A 19,384-nucleotide genomic window follows, 5' to 3' on the forward strand; every position below is an offset into this window, starting at 1 on the left:
CCACCAAAGTAAACTTGGCCAAAGCACAATTGTGGTGAGTTGAAAGTACTGTCGCAGATCCCTTTCAATTTGTGAAAAATATTTAGCTACTGACACTTGCACAGCGGTTTTGGCATACTATTTGCAGAAACAAATTGCAGAAAATGTATTTGTTTAAAAACTGGCAGGCAATATTGCAAAAAATATATCACACCATGATTTATTTATATTTAATTTGATCACATTGTCTCGTGTTTTTGAGGCTATCTTGTGAGTTTCTGGTGAGTGTTTGTCCTGAAGGAAAAAGAAAAATCTTACAATGTAGGCCAAAGAACTATATTATTGTAGTTTGGATAATTTCCAGACAAGTGTTTTATATTCTTTGCCTCAGCTTGCTTCATGACTACAATTATTCTTCACATTTTGGGGAGCATTTGTATGGGTCATCTGTTTTTTTGCCAACTTTTTACCTATGGTGAAAATTTTGATAGTTTACGAGTGTCAATAAAGTTTTTAAGTGAGACGTCACATTAACAGTGAGCTCTGTTAGCTTGACGGTGCAGACAGTTTTTGGTGTCACAGTTCCGACAAGGAACGCTCCATCATTCTGTTGTGAAGGTGTGTGGTCAAGCTAGAGGCGCATCACATTTGAAAACAACCAGTGATGCATTTGAGCGACTTCTTCAGTGAGCCTGTATGGGAAATCTGTAGGGAACTTATCCCACCAGCCTTCGCCGTGGTTTTTAACCAATGGCGAAGGCCATTAGAGGGCGGAGCACACATGACATAGAAATCTGCGTTGCTTATGTAACAATAGTTCTATGAATATGTGCACAGCCCTCGAACGGTTTTTGCTATTGGTTAATCTTCATTGAGACACTGGCTTCAGCTTGAGACTTTGATTGATTGCCTTATCGCCCAGGTAGGCACCGCCCAGTACCTTTAACCATCTTGTCTTCTGCCGTTCAGCCTCCTTTGGAACTCAGATGAGGAGGAGGATGGAAAGACCTCAAGATGACCACCTGCGACCGGTACGCCAACGTGATCACCTTCAGCCTGAAAGTAGGGTTGGGCTGAGGGGTCACTGAGTCCCCTTCTCTCCCAAAAGACATGGGCCTGGAATTGACTGACGAAGCCATCAGGTTACTCACCTGCTTTGCTATCGACAAGGCCAGAAGCAATACTGTCTTAAGAGTCAGATCCTCCAGTGATGACTCCGCCAAAGGTTAAACTGGGGAATTACCCTCCAGAACCGCGTCTGGGATCACACCTCGAGCTCCCGGGAGTGTGCGAGAAGAAATGGCTGCGAGGATGGGCACGCACTCACGTCATCACAAGCACATGACAATGGTGAAAGCAGCCAACTAGGTGTTAGCTGCTAGCTTGCCAGGGTTGCGAGACTCAGGTCTGTCAATAGAGGGTTCTTGGTGCTTGTGTCCCGACTGTGACTTCCTCCCTCTGGCAGACGAGGACAATGCGGATGACGTGGGCGGCTGCTGGTGCTGGGGCCTCCCAAACCGAAACTCCCTCTTGCAAAACGTCCCCTTAGGCCTGGCGTCGGGTTGTGTAGCGGTGTCGTTGCTTGGGCTGGAAGTGCTGTTGGAGATGCGCAGAGGTCTTCTTAGCCTCCATCTTGACCAACAACTCAGGGACGTTTGCATCGTTGCTGCCGTCGGCGATGGGTGTGCTTGCAGATAATTGTGCCATCCATTGAGGCCGGGCTGCGCCATCTTTTGGAAGGTCACCACAGTGCCCTGTCTGGGACCACTCCAGGAGCTCCTCCTTCCTTACCGTCCTCTGGTGGATCCACAGCCACCGACTGGCACTGCATCGTCAGGCAGTCCTTCTCGTCAGGGACGCGTTGCTTGGGTCCCGACCAGAGCATAGCTGAGGGAACCAGAAGACAAAGCAAATCAAATGCTGAGTGGACAAAGAGGCTGAGCAGTCAAGGGGCTCATAGGTGGTGCTTGCTGTGCCTACCTGGGCAGTGAGCCAATCAGTCGAAGTCCCCCCGTAAACACGTTCAAATTGTTGATGATCTAATGTCATCATATCACTTCCAGTGAAAGTGGATCATTTCCCCCAGCACATCGGTCAAAAAACGCTGGGTTTGTTGATCCTTTATTTAATTTCTAGATTTTGTGGTGTCAGCTTCATCTGGCAGTACTGCCTCCATCTGCACCCTCTCCCCCGGGGGGAGCACTGAAAGATTTCAGATGGACTCAGCCGCTCTTGATCTTCCTGGCCTGGCTCCTCCACTGTCACGGCTCCCGAGCACAGGCAGGGCTGCCTTGAGTTTCTGAGTTATTGAGGAACTTCAAGAACTTTTATTTTCAGTCACTGTCAGAATAAATGTTTCCGGAACACTGATGATTCAATTCAGAAATGCAACAATGTTAGGAATTACTGACGCCTCAACTTCCTCGTTGCCTTTTTTGAAACGTAAGACGTATCTGTTGACAGCTGGGTTGTCTCCAAAGACCCCTCCGTTTGTTTAACAGACCTGTCGTCTTCTTGCTCTTGTGTGCTTCGGTGAGCAGCAAGCGCCCTGGAAAGCTCAAGGTTCAGGCTAACTTGATTGTCCAGTTGCCACTTAAGATTTTTGGCTGTGTCTTTTTGCAAGATAGCATTTTCTGCTATTTTTTGTTGAAGACTCTCTTTTGATTTAACTTCCATTTCAAGTTTTTGTCGGAGAAGTATGGCCTGGCGTTCGGCCATTTGACACCTGAGCTGTAGTTCTTCATATTGGCCTCTGGTCCCTTGGTCCTGGCTGGAAAATGGCAAATTGTCTCTTTCAGCAGGATCGTCGATCTTTGGATGACCATAACTTAAAATCTGTGCTGCTTTTAGCTCCTCTAATTTTCGGGTTAGCGCCTCACACTTTGTATCTGCATCTCTCTGGAGAACAGCCATCTCGTCGGTCAGCCTTTGATGGAGTGCTTCCTTCTCCAGACTCATGGAATGTAACAAGTCGCTGTCTTCTTGCAGCCTTTTCTCATGGGATTTAATTTTGATCTCAAGTTTTTCCTTAAGGCTCTCAGCCTCTTGTTCAACAGTCAGCAACTTGATGCTGATCTCATGGTGGGCAGCCGTCATTCTTGTCAATTCCTGGCTAAGGATTAAATTCTTGTCCTTCTCAGCCATGAGTTCTGCTTTATAATTCTGTTGGTTGAAAAGCTGAGACTCTTTTAACTCCCGCACCTCTCTTGAGAGCGATTGTTGCCGAATGCTGGCATCTCTCTGCATCGCTGCAATCTGGTTTGCCATATTTTGTCGCACAACCTCCTTCTTAGCTCTCCAAGCCTGAAAACGCTGCTGGTTTTCTTTAAATATTTCTGCGTTACACTTACTCTCTTCATCAAGTTTCTGCTGAAGGACTGTCGCCCGGTGTTCTGCATTATCACACTTAGTGGTGAGCTCCTGGTGTGAGCAGGTTATTTTCTCTAGTTCTTGGGTTAAAAGTAAATTTTTGTCTTTCTCTGCACGTAGTTCGGTGGAAAATCTTTCTTGGTTAGTTAGTTGAGTTTCTTTGAGCTCTTCTACTTCTCTCAAACGCGCCTCTTGTCTTAGAGTGGCATCTCTCTCCAGTTCGGCTACCTTTTCAGCCATTTTTTGCCGAAGTGCTTCCTTTTCTGCCCTCAAGGACTGAAATCGCTTGATGTCATCTTGCACTCTTTCTTCATGAGACTTGATTTCATTGTCAAGTGTCTCCTGAAGTTGTGCTGCATGCTGTTCAACCGTTTCATACTTGAGCGTGAGCTCCTTGTAGGTCACCGATATCTTCTCTCGTTCCTGGCTCATGTACAAGTTCTTGTCCTTCTCAGCTTTCAGCTCAGAGTTGAATTTCTCCTCCCTGAGCATCATGGCCTCTTTTTGCTCCTCCAATTCCCGTCGTAGTGACTCCAGCTTCATTGAAGCATCCCTTTGCATTGCTGCCATTTCTTCAGTGAACTTTTGTCGAAGAATTTCTTTCTCCGTCCTTAAGGACTGGTAAGACCGTAATTCATTTTCTACTTTTTCTTTGTTAGTCTTCATTTCCATATCAAGACTCTTTTCTATTCGTGTGTTCTGTAGTTTAAGGGTCTCACACTTGAGGACAAGATCCTCGTGTGAACGGGTTAGTTTCTCCAATTCCTTGACAAGACGTGAGCTCTTGTCTTTCTCAACTTGAAGATCAGTGGTGAAATTCTCCTGCATGATCAGCTGGTTTTCTTTGAGCCTTTCTATCTCTCTGCTAAGAGTTTCTTGTTTCATGGTGGCCTCTCTCTGCACTTCCATCATCTCTTCCTCCATTACTCTGTAGGCAGCTGCCTGAGTGGATGTCATATTCTGGAGGAGAAACCATCCGGGTGAAGACTCTGGGCCCATGTGGAGGCTCTCACTCTGCTGGTCATTTGCGTCACACTGTGATGTGGCATGAGGGACACCTCTGCTGGGACATTTGGTTTCCAATGCCAGAATATCATGGAGTCGCTGAACCTTTTGGAACAGATCACTGCAATCGCTGGCGGCTGTCTGCAGAATGCTCTCTGGCTCCTGCTTCCTTGTGAGCATCCAGTCTTCCAGTTTTTTTGTGATGGCTGCCACATCATTGCAAAGTGCATTGATGTGTTTATTTCGACTCTGAAATTCACTGGAAAGATCCAACAACACTTCTTTTGAGTCACTGGGAGAACGGGGTTGACTCCTGCTTGTGTTGGACGCACGCCTGTGTGAAATGTCAATGAGCTTTTGTGCCAGACATGGTTCCCCAAAAACCCGTTTCAACGTGCTTAATAAATGCGGCGGCGCACTTATGGCACGCTTTGATCGGCCTTCCATATTTATTAATGATGCTACTGAATATGTAGTCTTTCACATATACTAACATTGGCACTGTTTCACCAGCGGTTTTATTAAATTTATAAGAAATAAATAAGCTAACCAAAACAAAGTACTGTGACATCAGTGTCCGGTGTGATGTATGACAGTCAATATCCATCACTGATGCTGCAACATCAAAGACAAAAAAATAATAATTTGGCACTTCATCTGAGATTAATTTTTGTGTCTACGGGTGAGAGTTTAATTGACACAGCCGTCATGATTACCTCTATGCGGGGAATACCAAAATTACTATCAAGAGTGTAGTGCTGAAGTGATGTCACAATGATGTCATCATAACCTTCAATATTTGATGAGAATATAAAAGTGGCACATGTGGGACCTAGATGTGGTCTGTTCCTGCCCACCAGGACAATTTATACATGCAGGACTGAGTCTAACTGGACAGAGGAGGGAAGCACAGCATTGATAGTCACAGAGCGCTCCATGTTCAGAATTAAATTAGGAATTTATATGTATATGACCATGAATACAAGTTTCGTTTTACAGTTCCTTGCCTCTTGGATGAGAAACTACACTTGCACCATCTTGGGGAGCACAAAGGACCAGATGCTCATGAGACAGGTCGAAGAATTAAAGAACCAAATTCAAACTATTCACAACCACCGTGTTTCATTTGAGGACAGACTACATAAAATCTCAACTCTCCTTCAGATGGAAAAAGATGAAAATCAGACTGTTTTGAAACAGATTCAGTATGTGACCAACATTCTTGAAGGAGAGAGGAGTAAAATCTGCCGCCTGGCGCATTTGTGCCATAAGGAGAGACAAAGGTATAGCCAGGAGCTTTCCATGGTAACGCAAATTGAAGAGCAACTGCTGAGAATAAAAGAAGAGTTGAGGAAAAGACGCTTCCAGGAACCGGGTGAGGAAGAAGCACACTACCAAATTCACAAGACTTACAGGCAGTTGCAACAGCGGTATGATGCCGACATCTTGGAAGGAAAATCCAAAATTGTAGCCCTAAAGAAAAGACTTGAGAAACACATGCGTCTACGCGCTGAAGAAAGGAAAGCCTATGAGCATTTGATTGGGAGAATGAAGAGAAATCAGGATGAGTTGAAGCAAAAATTAGAGCACCAGAGGCACCAAGCAGCTGAGAAGGAAGCAAGTATTCTGGATAAACTGGCAAACCTGAGGGGAAAACTGAATCAACAAAAACATCAATTTGAAGTGGTGGAAGATGACCAAGGGGAGAAGGCTGTTGCACCATCGGCGAGGACTCACCCGGCTCACCACCAAAATGTTAAAAGTAGTTGCATTAGTATGCTGCTGATGCTCGGCTATCTCGCTGGTGTTGCTGGAGCAGGTTTAGTGACTCTCTGACTCAAATAAAAAGCAATGAATAATCAATATTGATGCTTGATAGTATTGGCACGCATTGTTCCCCAGAGCTGCTATAGCTGTTGCTCTCCCTCCTCACAAAATCATGGCAGTTCTAGGATAAACAAAGTAGACACACGCGTTGGTCTTTGAGGACCGTCAATGGCATAACGCTTATCCAGCCTTTCATTTTTTACCATCCAAAACAAATGGCTAACCTTAATCTTGCTAAAAATCGTATAATAACGGAGGTATTTCCCTTAAAAAAGAGGGTTGAAGAAGTGAGGAATGACCAAAATGTCCTCACAACGCTTAACTGGCACATATGAAATAAAAATCCTGGTTCTATGAATTATTTTAGGTATTAGGTTCTATGAATATAATCTCCTCTTTGGCCTTCCTCTCAACCTTCTGCCTGGCAGTTCCAACTTCAACATCTTCCTACCAATGTACTGGCTATCTCTCCTCTGTACATGTCCAAACCATCTCAATCTAGCCTCTGACTTTGTCTCCTAAACACCTGACATGTGCTGTCCCTCGGATATACTGCTTCCTGATCCATCCCGGTTACTCCCGGTCAGAGAAAACCTCAGCATCTTCACCTCTGCTACCTCTAGCTCTGCCTCCTGTCTTTTCCTCAGTCCCACTGTTTCCACATCACACCTGACACTTTTCTTCAATTATTCCATCCTGCCTGCACACGCTTCCTCACCTCTTTCTCACACTCTCCATTGCCCTGGTCAGTTGTGCCCAAGTACTTAAAACCCCCCACCTTCTGTTTCTCTGTATCTACTCTTTCCCACAACTTCATTGTATGGCTCATCAACTTTATCCCTCTATAATTGCCACAACACTGGACATGTTCTCCCTTGTTCTTGAAAATGGGCACCAGCACACTTCGCCTCCATTCCTCAGGAATCCTCTCACTCTCAAAGACCTTGTTAAATGTTCTCGTCAAAAAGTCTACTGCCACCTCTCCTAAACACTTCCAGACATCCTCTTCAATGCCCTTCTCACTTCAGCCTTACTATCGTTGCTATGTCCTGATCTACGATGGTCACTCCTTCTAGTTTTTGTTCTCTCTCATTTTCCTCATTCATCAGCACTTCAAAGTGCACTTTCCATCTCAGCAACACACTTCTGTTATCAGTCAAAACATTTCCCTCTCTATCCTTGATCACTCTAACTTGCTGCACATCCTTCCCATCTCTATCTCTCTGCCTTGCAATCCTGTACAAATCTCTCTCACCCTCCTAACTGTCCAACCTCACATACAAGTCCTTGTAGACCCTCTGTTTGGCCATTGACACCACTACCTTTGTCTTATGTTGAGCCTCCCTGAACTCCTGACTACTCTCTTCTGTTCTCTCAATGTACCACTTTTTCTTAGCTGACCTCTTCCTTTGTACACACTCCTGCACTTGTTTGTTCCACCACCAAATCTCCTTATCCTCTTTTCTTTCAGATGACACACCAAGAACTCTTCTACCTGTCTCCCTCATCACCTCAACTGTATATGTCCAGTCATCTGAAAGTCCTTCTTGGCCACCCAAAGCCTGCTTCAATCCCCCCTGAAAGCTTCCTCTTTCAGCTTCCACCACTTTGTCTTCTTCTCTGCCTTTGCCCTCTTCACCTTCCTCTCCACCATGGTCATCCTGCACACCACCATCCTATGTTGTCTGGCCACACTCTCACCCACTACTACTTTACAATCACTAATCTCCTTCAAGTGACATCGTCTACACAAGATGTAATCCACCTGTGTGCTCCGACCTCCACTTCTGTAAGTCACTCTATGCTCTTCCCTCGTCTGGAAGAAAGTATTGACCACAGCCATTTCCATCCTTTTTGCAAAGTCTACAACCATCTGACCTTCAGTGTTACTATCCTGGATACCTAACTTTCCCATCACTTCCTCGTCACCTCTGTTTCCTGCACCAACGTGTCCATTGAAGTCTGCCCCAATGACCACTCTCTCACCACTGGGAATACTCTCCTGCAGTTCATCTAATTCACTCCAGAAGGTCTCCTTCTCCTCAAGGTCACACCCCACCTGTGGGGCATAAGCACTAACTACATTGAAGATGACCCCTTCAATTTCTAACTTGAGACTGATCACTCTGTCCAAAACTCTTTTCTCTCTTCTAGAACATTCCTGACAAGCTCCTCCTTCAAGATGACTCTCACTCCATTCCTCTTGCCATCCACACCATGATAAATCAGTTTAAAATCATATCAGCCAACACTCTAGCTTTCCCTATCATAGTTCCCACATTCAAAGTCCCTACTCTCAAACCTATTATCTTGTCTTTCCTCTTCTCCCTCTGTCTATTGGCACACCTAGCCCCTCTCCTCGGCATCTTTTGGAATGCAGCTGCTGTAACTTGCGCTCATCGGAGTTCCTCCCTGTCCAACCTGTCCTTCTCAAAGAGGGACCGGTCCAACGCTGGCCCAACCCTCATTCTCCACAGTACAATACCAGGTGATGAACATAAATGGGTCTTCAGAGTTTTGAAGGCAATTTCACAGTTTTTGGTCCCTGTCACCAGCTGTCTGCCAGTAACCTTTACACAAGTCAAGGGTGGTCATCAACCCTTGGCATCGGATATGCGTCAAACTCAGAGGCTGCATTCACCTTCCGAAAATCGATGCAGAGGCGGAGGGAACCATTCTTGGGGACGATCACCCTGGGACTGCACCACTCTGAAATAGAAGGTTCAATTACCCCAAGCCTCCTCATCTCATCCACCTCTTTGGCCAGTTTCCCAACCAAATGCTGGGGAACTCGGTAGGGTTGCTGGTGAACTGGCCGTGAATCTATCTGGCAAATGGCATTTGCCACCACGTTGGACTTTCCGGGTCTGGCTGTGAAGAGGCAAGAAGTAGTCTTGAAGAGCTGGAGGATCTGATCCACTTGCTCTGGTTCCAGGTATGCCAGTACAGGAGTAGCACTTGTAGTCAGCGACTCCAGTCCCACGTCTCCATCTTCTTCCGCCTCCTCCTCCACCTTCTGTGCCACAAAAACCTTTTGTGCCGTGTGGATTGGCCATTCTTTCCACTCTTTAATAAGGTTCACATGGTACGTCTGTTTTTGTTTCTCCTTGTCTGGATGGAACAGTTCATAGGTCACGGGGCCCATTTTTCGGGTGACCACATACGGCTCTCGCCATTTGTCCAAGAGCTTGTTGGTCGTACCAGATCCTCTAGTTTTCTAGTTTTGGGCCTTTTGCAGGTTGACTTCTGCATCTCCAGCACAAACTGCACCACTCCTCTGTTGGTGAAGATAGTCGAGGGTACTTCCCAGCCAATTCGGAGCAGATCCAATGGGCCCTTTCGCTCCCAAATATACAGCAGCTCAAATGGTGAAAAACCTGTGGATGCCTGGGGAACGTCACATTATGCAAAGAGTAGAAATGGCAGCCAACAGTCCCAGTCTTTGCCGGTGTCATTTATACATTTCTAGAGCATCCATTTCAGCGTCTGGTTGAACCTCTCCACCAGACCATCAGTCTGTGGGTGGTAGGGAGCGGTCTTGATTGCGGTGATTCCCAACTGCTTGTAGAAGAGCTGCATTAGCCTGGAAGTAAAGTTGGCTCACTGATCTGTCAGAATCTCCCACCCTGGAGAAGAGCTGCACCAGTGCACGGAGGACTGTAGGGGCTGTAATGGTGCACAAGGGAAATGCCCCTGGGAAGCGTGTGCCACAGTCACACACCACCAGAATGTATTCATGGCCTCCGCTGCTCCTTGGCAAGGGACCCACAATGTCCATAACTATCCTGCAAAAAAGGGTAGAGATCAAAGGCAGTGGATGCAGGAACGCTCTGTCAGATTTCCGGTTTGAACAGGCTTTTTGACAAGTATCACATGTGGCACAATATTTCTTAATGTCAGAGTACATGGAGGGCCAGTGGAACCGATTTCAGACAGACTACTGTCAAATTCTGGAAGCGACTAAGCACAGGGTTCCTCTCTGCTTGGCTTTTTATCTTAATTCTCAAACAAACCTTTATCACTCTCTTGGAGTGGTTTCACACCCACTTGAGTTGGAGTCACTACAGGACCAGACATTTTACATTCTCCCGCTTCCCCAAAGTCAGTTGTGGCTGGCTGGTTTTCCCAGTAACAATTCCATAACAAGTGGAAAGTCCCTGCCCAACAGCACAACAACAGGCAGCTTCTTCCACCACACCAACAGTCACCAGATAAAGCTGTTCATCAATTGTTACTGAGAGTGCTGTGCTGCTGTGGGATACGGGCACTTATCTCCATGAACACATAATACTGTATGTCCTCCAGTCTGCCGTAATCCACCCAGCTAGCTGGAACCAGCCCCCGTCTCATCAGTGACTTGTAACTGCCACTATCTAATAGTGCAGTCACTTCATGGTCCATTATGGTCACATATTCAAAACATTGCAGTCTGTTCTTCCCAGTCTCCTCTTCAGGCCTGGGAACATAACATGCCCCAGAAAACTCTTCCGCACTGGGCAAACTGACGCCTACAAGTTCCTTACCAATGACCGGATTCATACCTTTGCTGCTTACCAGGTCCTAGATGGTTTGGGGCTGAGCTGGCAATAGCAGAGGTCTCCTGGCCTGCTCCCCTCCCTGCCAGTTGGTGCTGTGTTGGTTGAGTTGTCGGCCTGTAGATGCTGGTGAGACGTGCTGGAGGTTCTCCTCTGCAAGCATTGAGGTATTGAAGAGCCAGCTTGGCGGCGGTGAGCCCCTTGGTTGGTTCATGGTTCTTGGTTGGTTCTCACCTGCGCTGGAAGCACACGGTGTGGTTTTGTTGCTCACACTCTGATCACTGTTTGTCTGCTCCTTATTGAAATACATGACAGCCATGATGTAATAAGAAAGAGGAAAAGACCGGAGACCCAGCTTTACGACAGCTTGCAATCACACTCATTTAGCAGCTGTGCCACCAAAAGCAAATATTCTCAAACTACACATAGCCGCATTAAGACGCATACCCAAGCACACGTTAAGCCTTGTTGCCATTGTGGGCAACCGTCAACCATATTCTATAAGTCTGCCTGTGGAGTTCAAAATCCTGAACAAAACTATTATGTTCTGCAAGGGCTTATCTGGAAAACTGCGACGTTGGTTTCAGGACAGAAGCGCAGACCGTGGGTGGAAAGGTACAGGGACAGCAGTGCCTGCCCAGAAACTGTGCTAAGAACAGCAATGAAGAACAAAGTAACATTATGGGAATGGTCATGTTTTGCTGCTGTGCCTGACTGAAATGGTTTTGATGCAGTTGCTGCATTGCTGCTGGACGTGCAAGAAGCAATGACGTTTATGAGCACAGGATTTTATATATGATATTTTCATTTTACAGTATATACATGTACACAAAATAACACTTCTGTACACTGAAACACTGAACACAACTGAACTCCTCTGTGCCAGTTTTGTACTGTTCCATCTAGCTTGCCGGAGCTGAGTCCTCAGATAAAATGCATAGCTGCATCACTCATCTGAGTCTCCACAGTCCTATCAAATGGCTGCGATTAGTATATATAGGTTAAGGTCACGTCAAATGTATTGTTGAGACATACATTTGACATTTTTCTGTCAGTCTACAGAACTCCTTTTCCATCGTTTGGGCCTCCCGAATCCAAGTGCATGCCTGAATGTTTTCCACTTTGATCTTGTTGGTTCTGTCAACATTGTCTCAGACACTGAGTCCTGATTCCCTGAACTATGAATGTTATCCTCCGGGAGGGAAGACTGTGGAAATATATCCCAATCCGTCACACCTAGCCCCTCTCTACTTGACTCAAAATTAGGAATATCAAAGTTCAGATCCATCTGAGGCCTAACCTGACTTCGCAGCTCCTCTACTTCTCGTAGAAGTGCTTCATGGTTCTTGGCTGCCTGACTCTGTAAGACCGTATTTTCTGCTATTTTCTGATGAAGAGCTTCTTTCTCAGCCCTTAAGGACTCTATTAATAGCTTGTCTTGCTCTAACCTGTCTGCATGAGCCTTCATTTCCTTCTCAAGTCTCTGCTGAAGGAGTACAGTTTGTTGCTCAGCAGTCTCACATTTAAGACTAAGTTCCTCATTCGATTCTTTATTAGTCTCCTGGCTCTCTGGCAAGTTCAATTCATTTTTCACTTGACAGTCAGGCCGAGAATTCTCTGGGTTGAAAGTCTGTTTTTCATATAAATCATCTATTTCTTTCAGCAGGGACTCCTCCCTTAGGGCTGAGTCCCTCTGAATGACTGCTATTTCCTCCAGCATTTTTTGATGGAGAGCATCCATGTCGAGCCTCATCGAGTGGATTAATTCCCTGTCTTCCTTCACTCTTTCCTCATGATGCTTCTTGTCCAAGTACGTCTGTTGTTGGAGGAGTGATGCCTGCTGTTCAAATTCCTTACACCTGAAGCTGAGCTCGTGATGCAAAGTGGTGATTTGGTCCAGTTTCTGTCGCAGATGTAAATTCTCATCTTTTTCATTTTTAAGCTCAATGGTGAAATTTCTTTGACTGAAGATCTGTGCTTCTTTCAGCTCCTCAATCTCCCTAAGAAGACACTGTTGCTTACTGGTACAATCTCTTTGCAAGGCTGCCATGTCATCTGCCATCTTCTGACGGTCAGCCTCTTTCTCAGCCCTCCAGGACTGGAACTGATGCTGGCTGGCTTGAAATCTGTCTGTACTATTCTTAATTTCCAAGTCAAGTTTCTGTTGAAGGAGCAGAGCCTGGTGTTCAGCAGTCTCGCACTTGATGATCAGTTCTTTGTGTAAACATGAAATTTTCTTTAGCTCCTGGTTTAGAAGCAAGTTCTTGTCTTTCTCTGTGTGAAGATCAACAATGATTTTTTCTTGGTTGGTGATCTGGGCTTCTTTCAGCTCCTCTACTTCTCTCTGAAGGGCCTCCTGCTTCACAGCAGCATCTCTCTCTAGGACAGCCATCTCCTCTCCCATTTTCTGACGAAGAGCCTCCTTTTCAGCCCTCAAACTCTGTAAACTCTTGATGTTTTCTTGCACTCTTTCATCATGAGACTTGATTTCATTGTCAAGTGTCTCTTGGAGTCGTTCTGCATGCTGTTCCAACGTTTCACATTTGAGTCTGAGTTCTTGATTTAAGACTAAAATCTTTTCCAGTTCAAGGCTGAGACTTGAATTCTTGTCTTTCTCAGCCTTGAGATCAGCAGTGAATCTCTCATGGCTTATCATCATGGCTTCCTCCAGCTGCTCCACCTTCTGGTGAAGAGACTCCTGCTTCACGGAGGCATCCCTTTGGATTTTTGCCATGTCCTCTGCCATCTTTTGACGAAGAGTTTCTTTCTCGACTCTTAAAGATTGATAGGAACGTATTTCCTTTTGCACTCGCTCTTTATTCGACTTAATTTCCATTTCCAGATTTTTCTGAAGTCTTGCGTTGTGCAACTCTGCTGTCTCGTACTTCACGACCAGATCCTCGTGAGCGTGGGTGATCTTGTCCAGTTCCTCTCTGAGAAGCGAGTTTTTTTCCTTTTCAGCATGAAGATCGGCTGTAAAATTTTCTTGAATGATGAGCTCAGTCTCCCTTAATCTTTCTATTTCTCTGCTCAGAGATTCTTGCTTGATGCTGGCCTCTCTCTGCAAGTCTGCCATTTCTTCCTCCTTTTTTTTGAGGATGGCTGCTTGGTCTGGTGTCAGGTTCTGGAGTAAGAGGCTGTCGTGCTGGTCCGTTGTTTCGCACTGCTTACTGCCGTTTATAGTAACAGTCCTGGGGTTGCTGAGGGTTTTGCGATGTTCCTGCTCTCTAACCAGAATGTTATAAAGCCTCTGGACCTCGCTGCGAAGCCTGTCGCACTCCCTCAGCTCCTTCAGTTGGATAGAGTCTTGAGTTGGCAGGCTTGAGCACATCCAGCGCTCTAATTTGTCTGTGATAGTGGCCACATCTCTACAGAGAGCATCGATCTGTTTCTTTGGATATAACATTTCCGCAGTTAGATCCGGATACGCAGATACTGCATCACTCAGAGCACTAGTGCTCGGTTGCTCCATTCTAATTTGTCAGCACGTCTCTGATGTTTTGCTGTCAATAGATGCGATCTGTAAAGGTTGTGTCCTTACACTATCTTTAAAAGCTACTCTGTAACCTCTACTTATATATACTTTTCATCTTTCCTCCAAAGATCTCTGGTCCAAAGTACCCCGAAGAGGATTTTGCCTTAAATCATGTTCAGAGGAAGTGATTATACAAAGCAAAACTGGATTTGTGGACTAACTTCAAGGTTTTTAAATAGCTACTTAAAAGGTTGTTGTGACACAATATATTACAGCGTCACTGCTTGACATCAAAGCACAAGTTTAAGTATATCAGATAGCTTCTTCTCATATCCAATGTAATCAGCTAAGTCGACTAGAAAGCAGGTAATTGTGGCTACTAGAGCAGCCTAAGATCCAATGTTGTGGAGAGGCATTGCAACGATGGCAATCTCAGCATAACTATGAACATTTAATTCCAAATCGACCGCTTATAGCAACAATGCATAACATTTAGACATAAAACATTATTTTCACATTTCCTGAGATGACAGGTTTCAGTATGAACAGTCAAAGTTAGACTCTCCAGCTCTCTGTTAAATGCTCCCTTGGACTATGTAACTTTGCCGCCCGGAGACGTGTTCTGTGAGTGGCATCCACCCCGACAGCGACACTTCACAACAGAGCGATCTCAGTAGCAGAGTTCTTTTGTTTACATCATGGCAGCAGAATGGAATGACAGCGCAAGATCCCAATATCTGTCAATATAGGAGATGCATTTACAGCCTGGCAATAACTGAGAGCTACGAAAGGCTTTTGTTCTGATCCTGAAGTGCCGATGTTTCTACTCGGCTTGTAAGTCAATTTTCTGTTCACTGCTGTCTCTGTTGTGTTCCCAAATCATTTTGAAGGGATACAAATGTGTATATGCTTGTTGTTTGTATATAAGTGTCATATATATGTTTGCAGCGAAACAGATGACCTGCAGTGCTAAAACAGGTGCTCCATATACTTTGTGTATGGTGAAAATAGTTTTTCAATGAAATGATTGCCAGTGAAAATGACTTGCTCATGTTCTAACATAGTTATGGATGTCTGCTGTTTGTCGTATTGCACTGTCGAAGGTACTGTGAACATATAGCTGGCCAAACCATGTTAGTCAATATATTGTAGCAAAATACAGTCTTTGTACTGGACTTGTAAGGCATTCTTCTGTAGTCTTGTGTGTGTTTGTTGTGTGTGTCTGTAACTGCCGCCGTTGAGTCCTCTGATCGGCAGACCTGCTCGGAGCTGCTGAGAGATGCGACCAGCGCCACATTTCATCATCCCTGGCGATTCTCCTGGAACTGATTGAAGAACAATAGTTTGTAACTCTGACGTCAACTTGAAATAAAGGTGCGAACGGACGTTTTGATGCTCACACTCTGATCGCTGTTTGCCTAATTGAAACAGATGATAGTCATGATGTAATATAGATAGACAGGATAAAAGCTGCAACTTCGGCTGTATTATTCTACAGTGCTGTAAACAACGCCACGGCTTAAATGAGAGCCGTTGAGATGAACATGACAGTTTTCAGCAAGTTTTTGATGGGAGAAACATCACAATGACTGATGACGGAGTTCCATCTCTGATGTTGAATGATAGATGCTTCGAGAGTTGCCTTTGCAAGTAAAAGCATGACAGTGTTGTGTATATTGCCATCTGTCATTACATTTTTCACTGTTTCCCCACGGCCTTTCCTCATAAACAAATAAATGTGGAATGGGTGCAGGTCCAGAGACCCAGCTTCATGATAACTTGCAATTACACTCATAAAATAGTTTCACAATGTAGTTGTGTATCGCTGGGGGATGATTGAGAGTGCAACTTCTTTGTGATGATTCCCAGATTTTTGTAGGTGTAGGTCATGTCATAGCTCCCCCACACGGGAGCAGCACTTGATCGGTTTGGGGGGTATAACCCGCCAGTCGTGTTCTGTATGTTGAAAAGGTTGAAAAGAGTAAAACGTCCATCCACAGCTTCTGAACCGTAGCCACTCGTCCTCTTTTCGCTCCACCCTGCACATCAAACCCCAACAAACACAACGCAGAGTACCGGCGGGTGCAGCGTCGTCGAGGCAGCAGACCAGCATAGAAGTTTGGGTTACATCTTTGGTGCCGTGACCCCTTGATGGTGGATGTCGTGAGACAAACTTTTAAGACTTTTCTCTTTTTAATCTGTTGTCGACATTGAGGAGTAGTGAGATGTGCTAACTTTTGACAACGTAACTGCAAATGGTGCTGTTATACTGATGAAGGGTTAGAAAGTGAAGAAGATACTGCAGTGTGACACCCAAAGTGCATGTCCAGAGCCAGTGGCGCGGCTCAGGCCTTATCATCTGCCCCCCACAAGTACTGAATTCCACCAAACGCCACAGAACTCTCCTCATCTGGCTCCTCTGCAGTCAACTCCACCACCTCCAGACCTCTCAAGACATTACAGTCATCAGGACGCAACTCATCTAGCATCACTGGATTACAACCATCCTGCTCCCTGGCCTGATCAAGCTCAGCCATTCTCCACTCCAGCGTATCAAACGCAATCTGGACCCCACCGCACACAGTCAGTCCCTGGTGCCAGGATGGCAAATACAGTGCCCCAAGTCTTTTATCCAGGGCACAAAGAGACAATGGCACCACAGCCCTCCAGGGTGGCAAATCCCCAAATTGCATACGGGGGTTTCCTGCAGACCCATCAGGTGAAAAATGTGCAAATGTTCAGTGGTAACGCTGACAATAGGATTCTGGTGGAGGACTGGATCAGAGATATGCAGTATCTTCTGGATGCTATAGAACTTCCCTCACATTTGCGTTTCCCAACTGTAGTGCGACACCTGAGCGGGGAGGCCAGGAAGTTGGTTTTGAACCTGCCGGTGCATGAGCAGAATCCAGCCAGAGCCTTTGAGGAGTTGAGGGCCGAATACAGCGAGGCACAACGCTCCCTGGATCCACTGGCTGATTTCTACGAACGCAGCCAGCGACCAGATGAATCGGCATGTTCATATCCAATAAGTCTTGAGGCTACACTGCGTGCTGTTGAGGAGGACGAAAGAGGTGGCCGTCCTTTACCTGACAGAGACAACAAGCTGACCAGGCAGTTTCTACGAGGACTGGCAGACGAGGAAGTGTATATGCGAATCTCACCTATGAAGCCCAGATTGTTGACTTTCAAAGAGCTGCAGGAAGAGCTGAGAACCCTGAGCCGAGAGACTAAGACGTTTCAGTCCAGACACAGTCCGAAAAAGATGTTCTCTCAAGTTCATGTGGCTGGACATCTGGCTGACATAAAGGAAACTGAGAAGTCCACAGAGTTAACGGAGATTGTGAAGAAGCTGGCCTTGAATCAGGAAGAGCAGATGAAAAAGCTGTTCCAATTGGAATCCAAGATACAGCTCCCGGATTCCCTGCCCTCTCCAACGCCATCACAGGCTCGTGGTCAAGCACTTCAGAGCAGAGAGGTAGTGTGTTACAGATGTGGTCGGGTTGGGCATATAGCAAGAGTGTGTAGGTCAGTTCTGTTAAATACTGATCACATGCAGGCTCCTCCGCTAGTGCCCACACAGTCATTGACGCCTGCCCACGGTGGGGCGACATCCCTGCCACCTCAGCATTTAAACCACTAGGATAGTTACTGGGGCAACCATGGATACAAAGCAAGTCCCCCCACACAAAGAGAAGAGCAGCAAAGAGACTGCTCCCTTAGTAGGTCCTCGAAATGAGGGCGAGGTTCTGATAAATGGGTTGAAGTGCCGTGCTCTCATTGATTCTGGTTCTCAGATCACCAGCATTACTCACAGCTACTGGTGCAGTCATCCTTCACTAAAAATCAAAAACCTCAATCATCTAACATTCCCATAGAAGGTGCCGGAGGTCAGACCGTCCATCATCATGGTGTCCTGAACATCAGCTTAGAAGTGTTGGGCAAGAAATTTCCCAGTGTTCCTGCATTTATTGTACCTGACTCTGAGTACTGGTCTTCTGTCCCTCTGCTGGTGGGAACCAATGTCATCCGTGCATCCAGGGAGCAGCTTATAGCGTCTTATGGTCAGCAGTTTCTCCATCGAGTGAAGGAAGACCATCCAGAATGGTATACGGCTCTCCGGCAGGTGGGCGACATGGAGGAGCAAGATACACGTGAGATTGTGGGCCCGCTAGTGTACACTGGCAGGGACATTAAAGTCCCAGGGGCAACAGAAATGGATCTGCGTTGCAGGATTCGAGCTGGGCCACAGAGAAAGTCTTACACTGCCCTGATTGAGGGTCACAGCTAATATAGTCTCCCCCAAGGTCTGCTAGTAGCCCGAGTTGTCGCCGATGTGAAAGGAGGCATGGCCCCCGTCAGGGTGATGAATTTATCCCAACGTACCATTACGCTGAGGGCACACACTCACATTGGCCAAGTGTCTCTGATTAACAGGGTGATCGAGTCTCACCCTGCGCAGGTGGAAGCAAAGGATGGTGGGAAGAGTAAAAGTTTCAACCAGGTTCTTGCGGCCAGTGGGGTGGACCTAACTGAAGCTGCAGTTGAAGATGACAGCCAGCGGGTTCTTCTGAAGGAGGACTATGGTCACACGAGTACTGTGCTGCACGAGATCCCCCTGGTGGACTCCAGACCTTTCAGGCTGCCTTATCGGAGAATCCCACCCTCACAGTGGCAAGATGTCAGAAAAATGTTGATGGAGATGGAGGCTGATGGTTCCCTGAGGTTGTGTGTAGATTACAGAAAACTGAACTCCTACAGCACGAGAGACGCATTTCCCCTGCCGAGAATAGAGGAAGCTTTGGAGGCTCTGGGACAGGCCCGGTACTTCTCTACTCTCGATCCTACCTCTGGATATTGGCAGGTGGAAGTGGCGGAGCAGGACAAACACAAAACGGCGTTCAGCACTCCAATGGGTCTGTTTGAAGCTAACAGGATGCCTTTTGGCCTGCAAAATGCTCCCTCTACCTTTCAGCGACTCATGACCTGTTGTTTCGGCGACATCAACTACACTCAGCTCCTCATTTATTTAGATGACATCATAGTGTTTTCTAAAACATTTGAGGAGCACCTTGAACGACTGCAGCTAGTCTTTGATCGACTCAAGAACCATGGTTTGAAATTAAAACGATCAGAATGTCACCTGCTGAGAAAAGAAGTGCAGTACTTGGGGCACGTGGTGTCATCTGAAGGA

At 46.1% G+C, this 19,384-nt stretch overlaps 1 protein-coding gene across 1 annotated transcript; it reads right to left on the reverse strand.

Annotated features, from left to right (window-relative positions):
- Positions 1-345: 345 nt before the first annotated feature.
- Positions 346-4,837, reverse strand: LOC128767459 (flagellar attachment zone protein 1-like). Its single transcript, XM_053879539.1, has 2 exons — positions 1,960-4,837; positions 346-1,866 (listed from the first exon to the last, which is right to left on the reverse strand). Exon 1 carries the CDS (start codon positions 4,798-4,800, stop codon positions 2,383-2,385), a length of 2,418 nt encoding a protein of 805 aa, XP_053735514.1. The 5' UTR covers positions 4,801-4,837; the 3' UTR covers positions 346-1,866; positions 1,960-2,382.
- Between the last annotated feature and the right edge of the window lie 14,547 nt (positions 4,838-19,384).

This window comes from Synchiropus splendidus, chromosome 11 (genome assembly GCF_027744825.2).
Source record: "Synchiropus splendidus isolate RoL2022-P1 chromosome 11, RoL_Sspl_1.0, whole genome shotgun sequence".
NCBI lineage: Eukaryota > Metazoa > Chordata > Actinopteri > Syngnathiformes > Callionymidae > Synchiropus > Synchiropus splendidus.

Bases quoted from the DNA above. Each gene is read 5' to 3' on its own strand.
- LOC128767459 (XM_053879539.1), bottom strand. From the start codon at position 4,800: ATGGAAGGCCGATCAAAGCGTGCCATAAGTGCGCCGCCGCATTTATTA.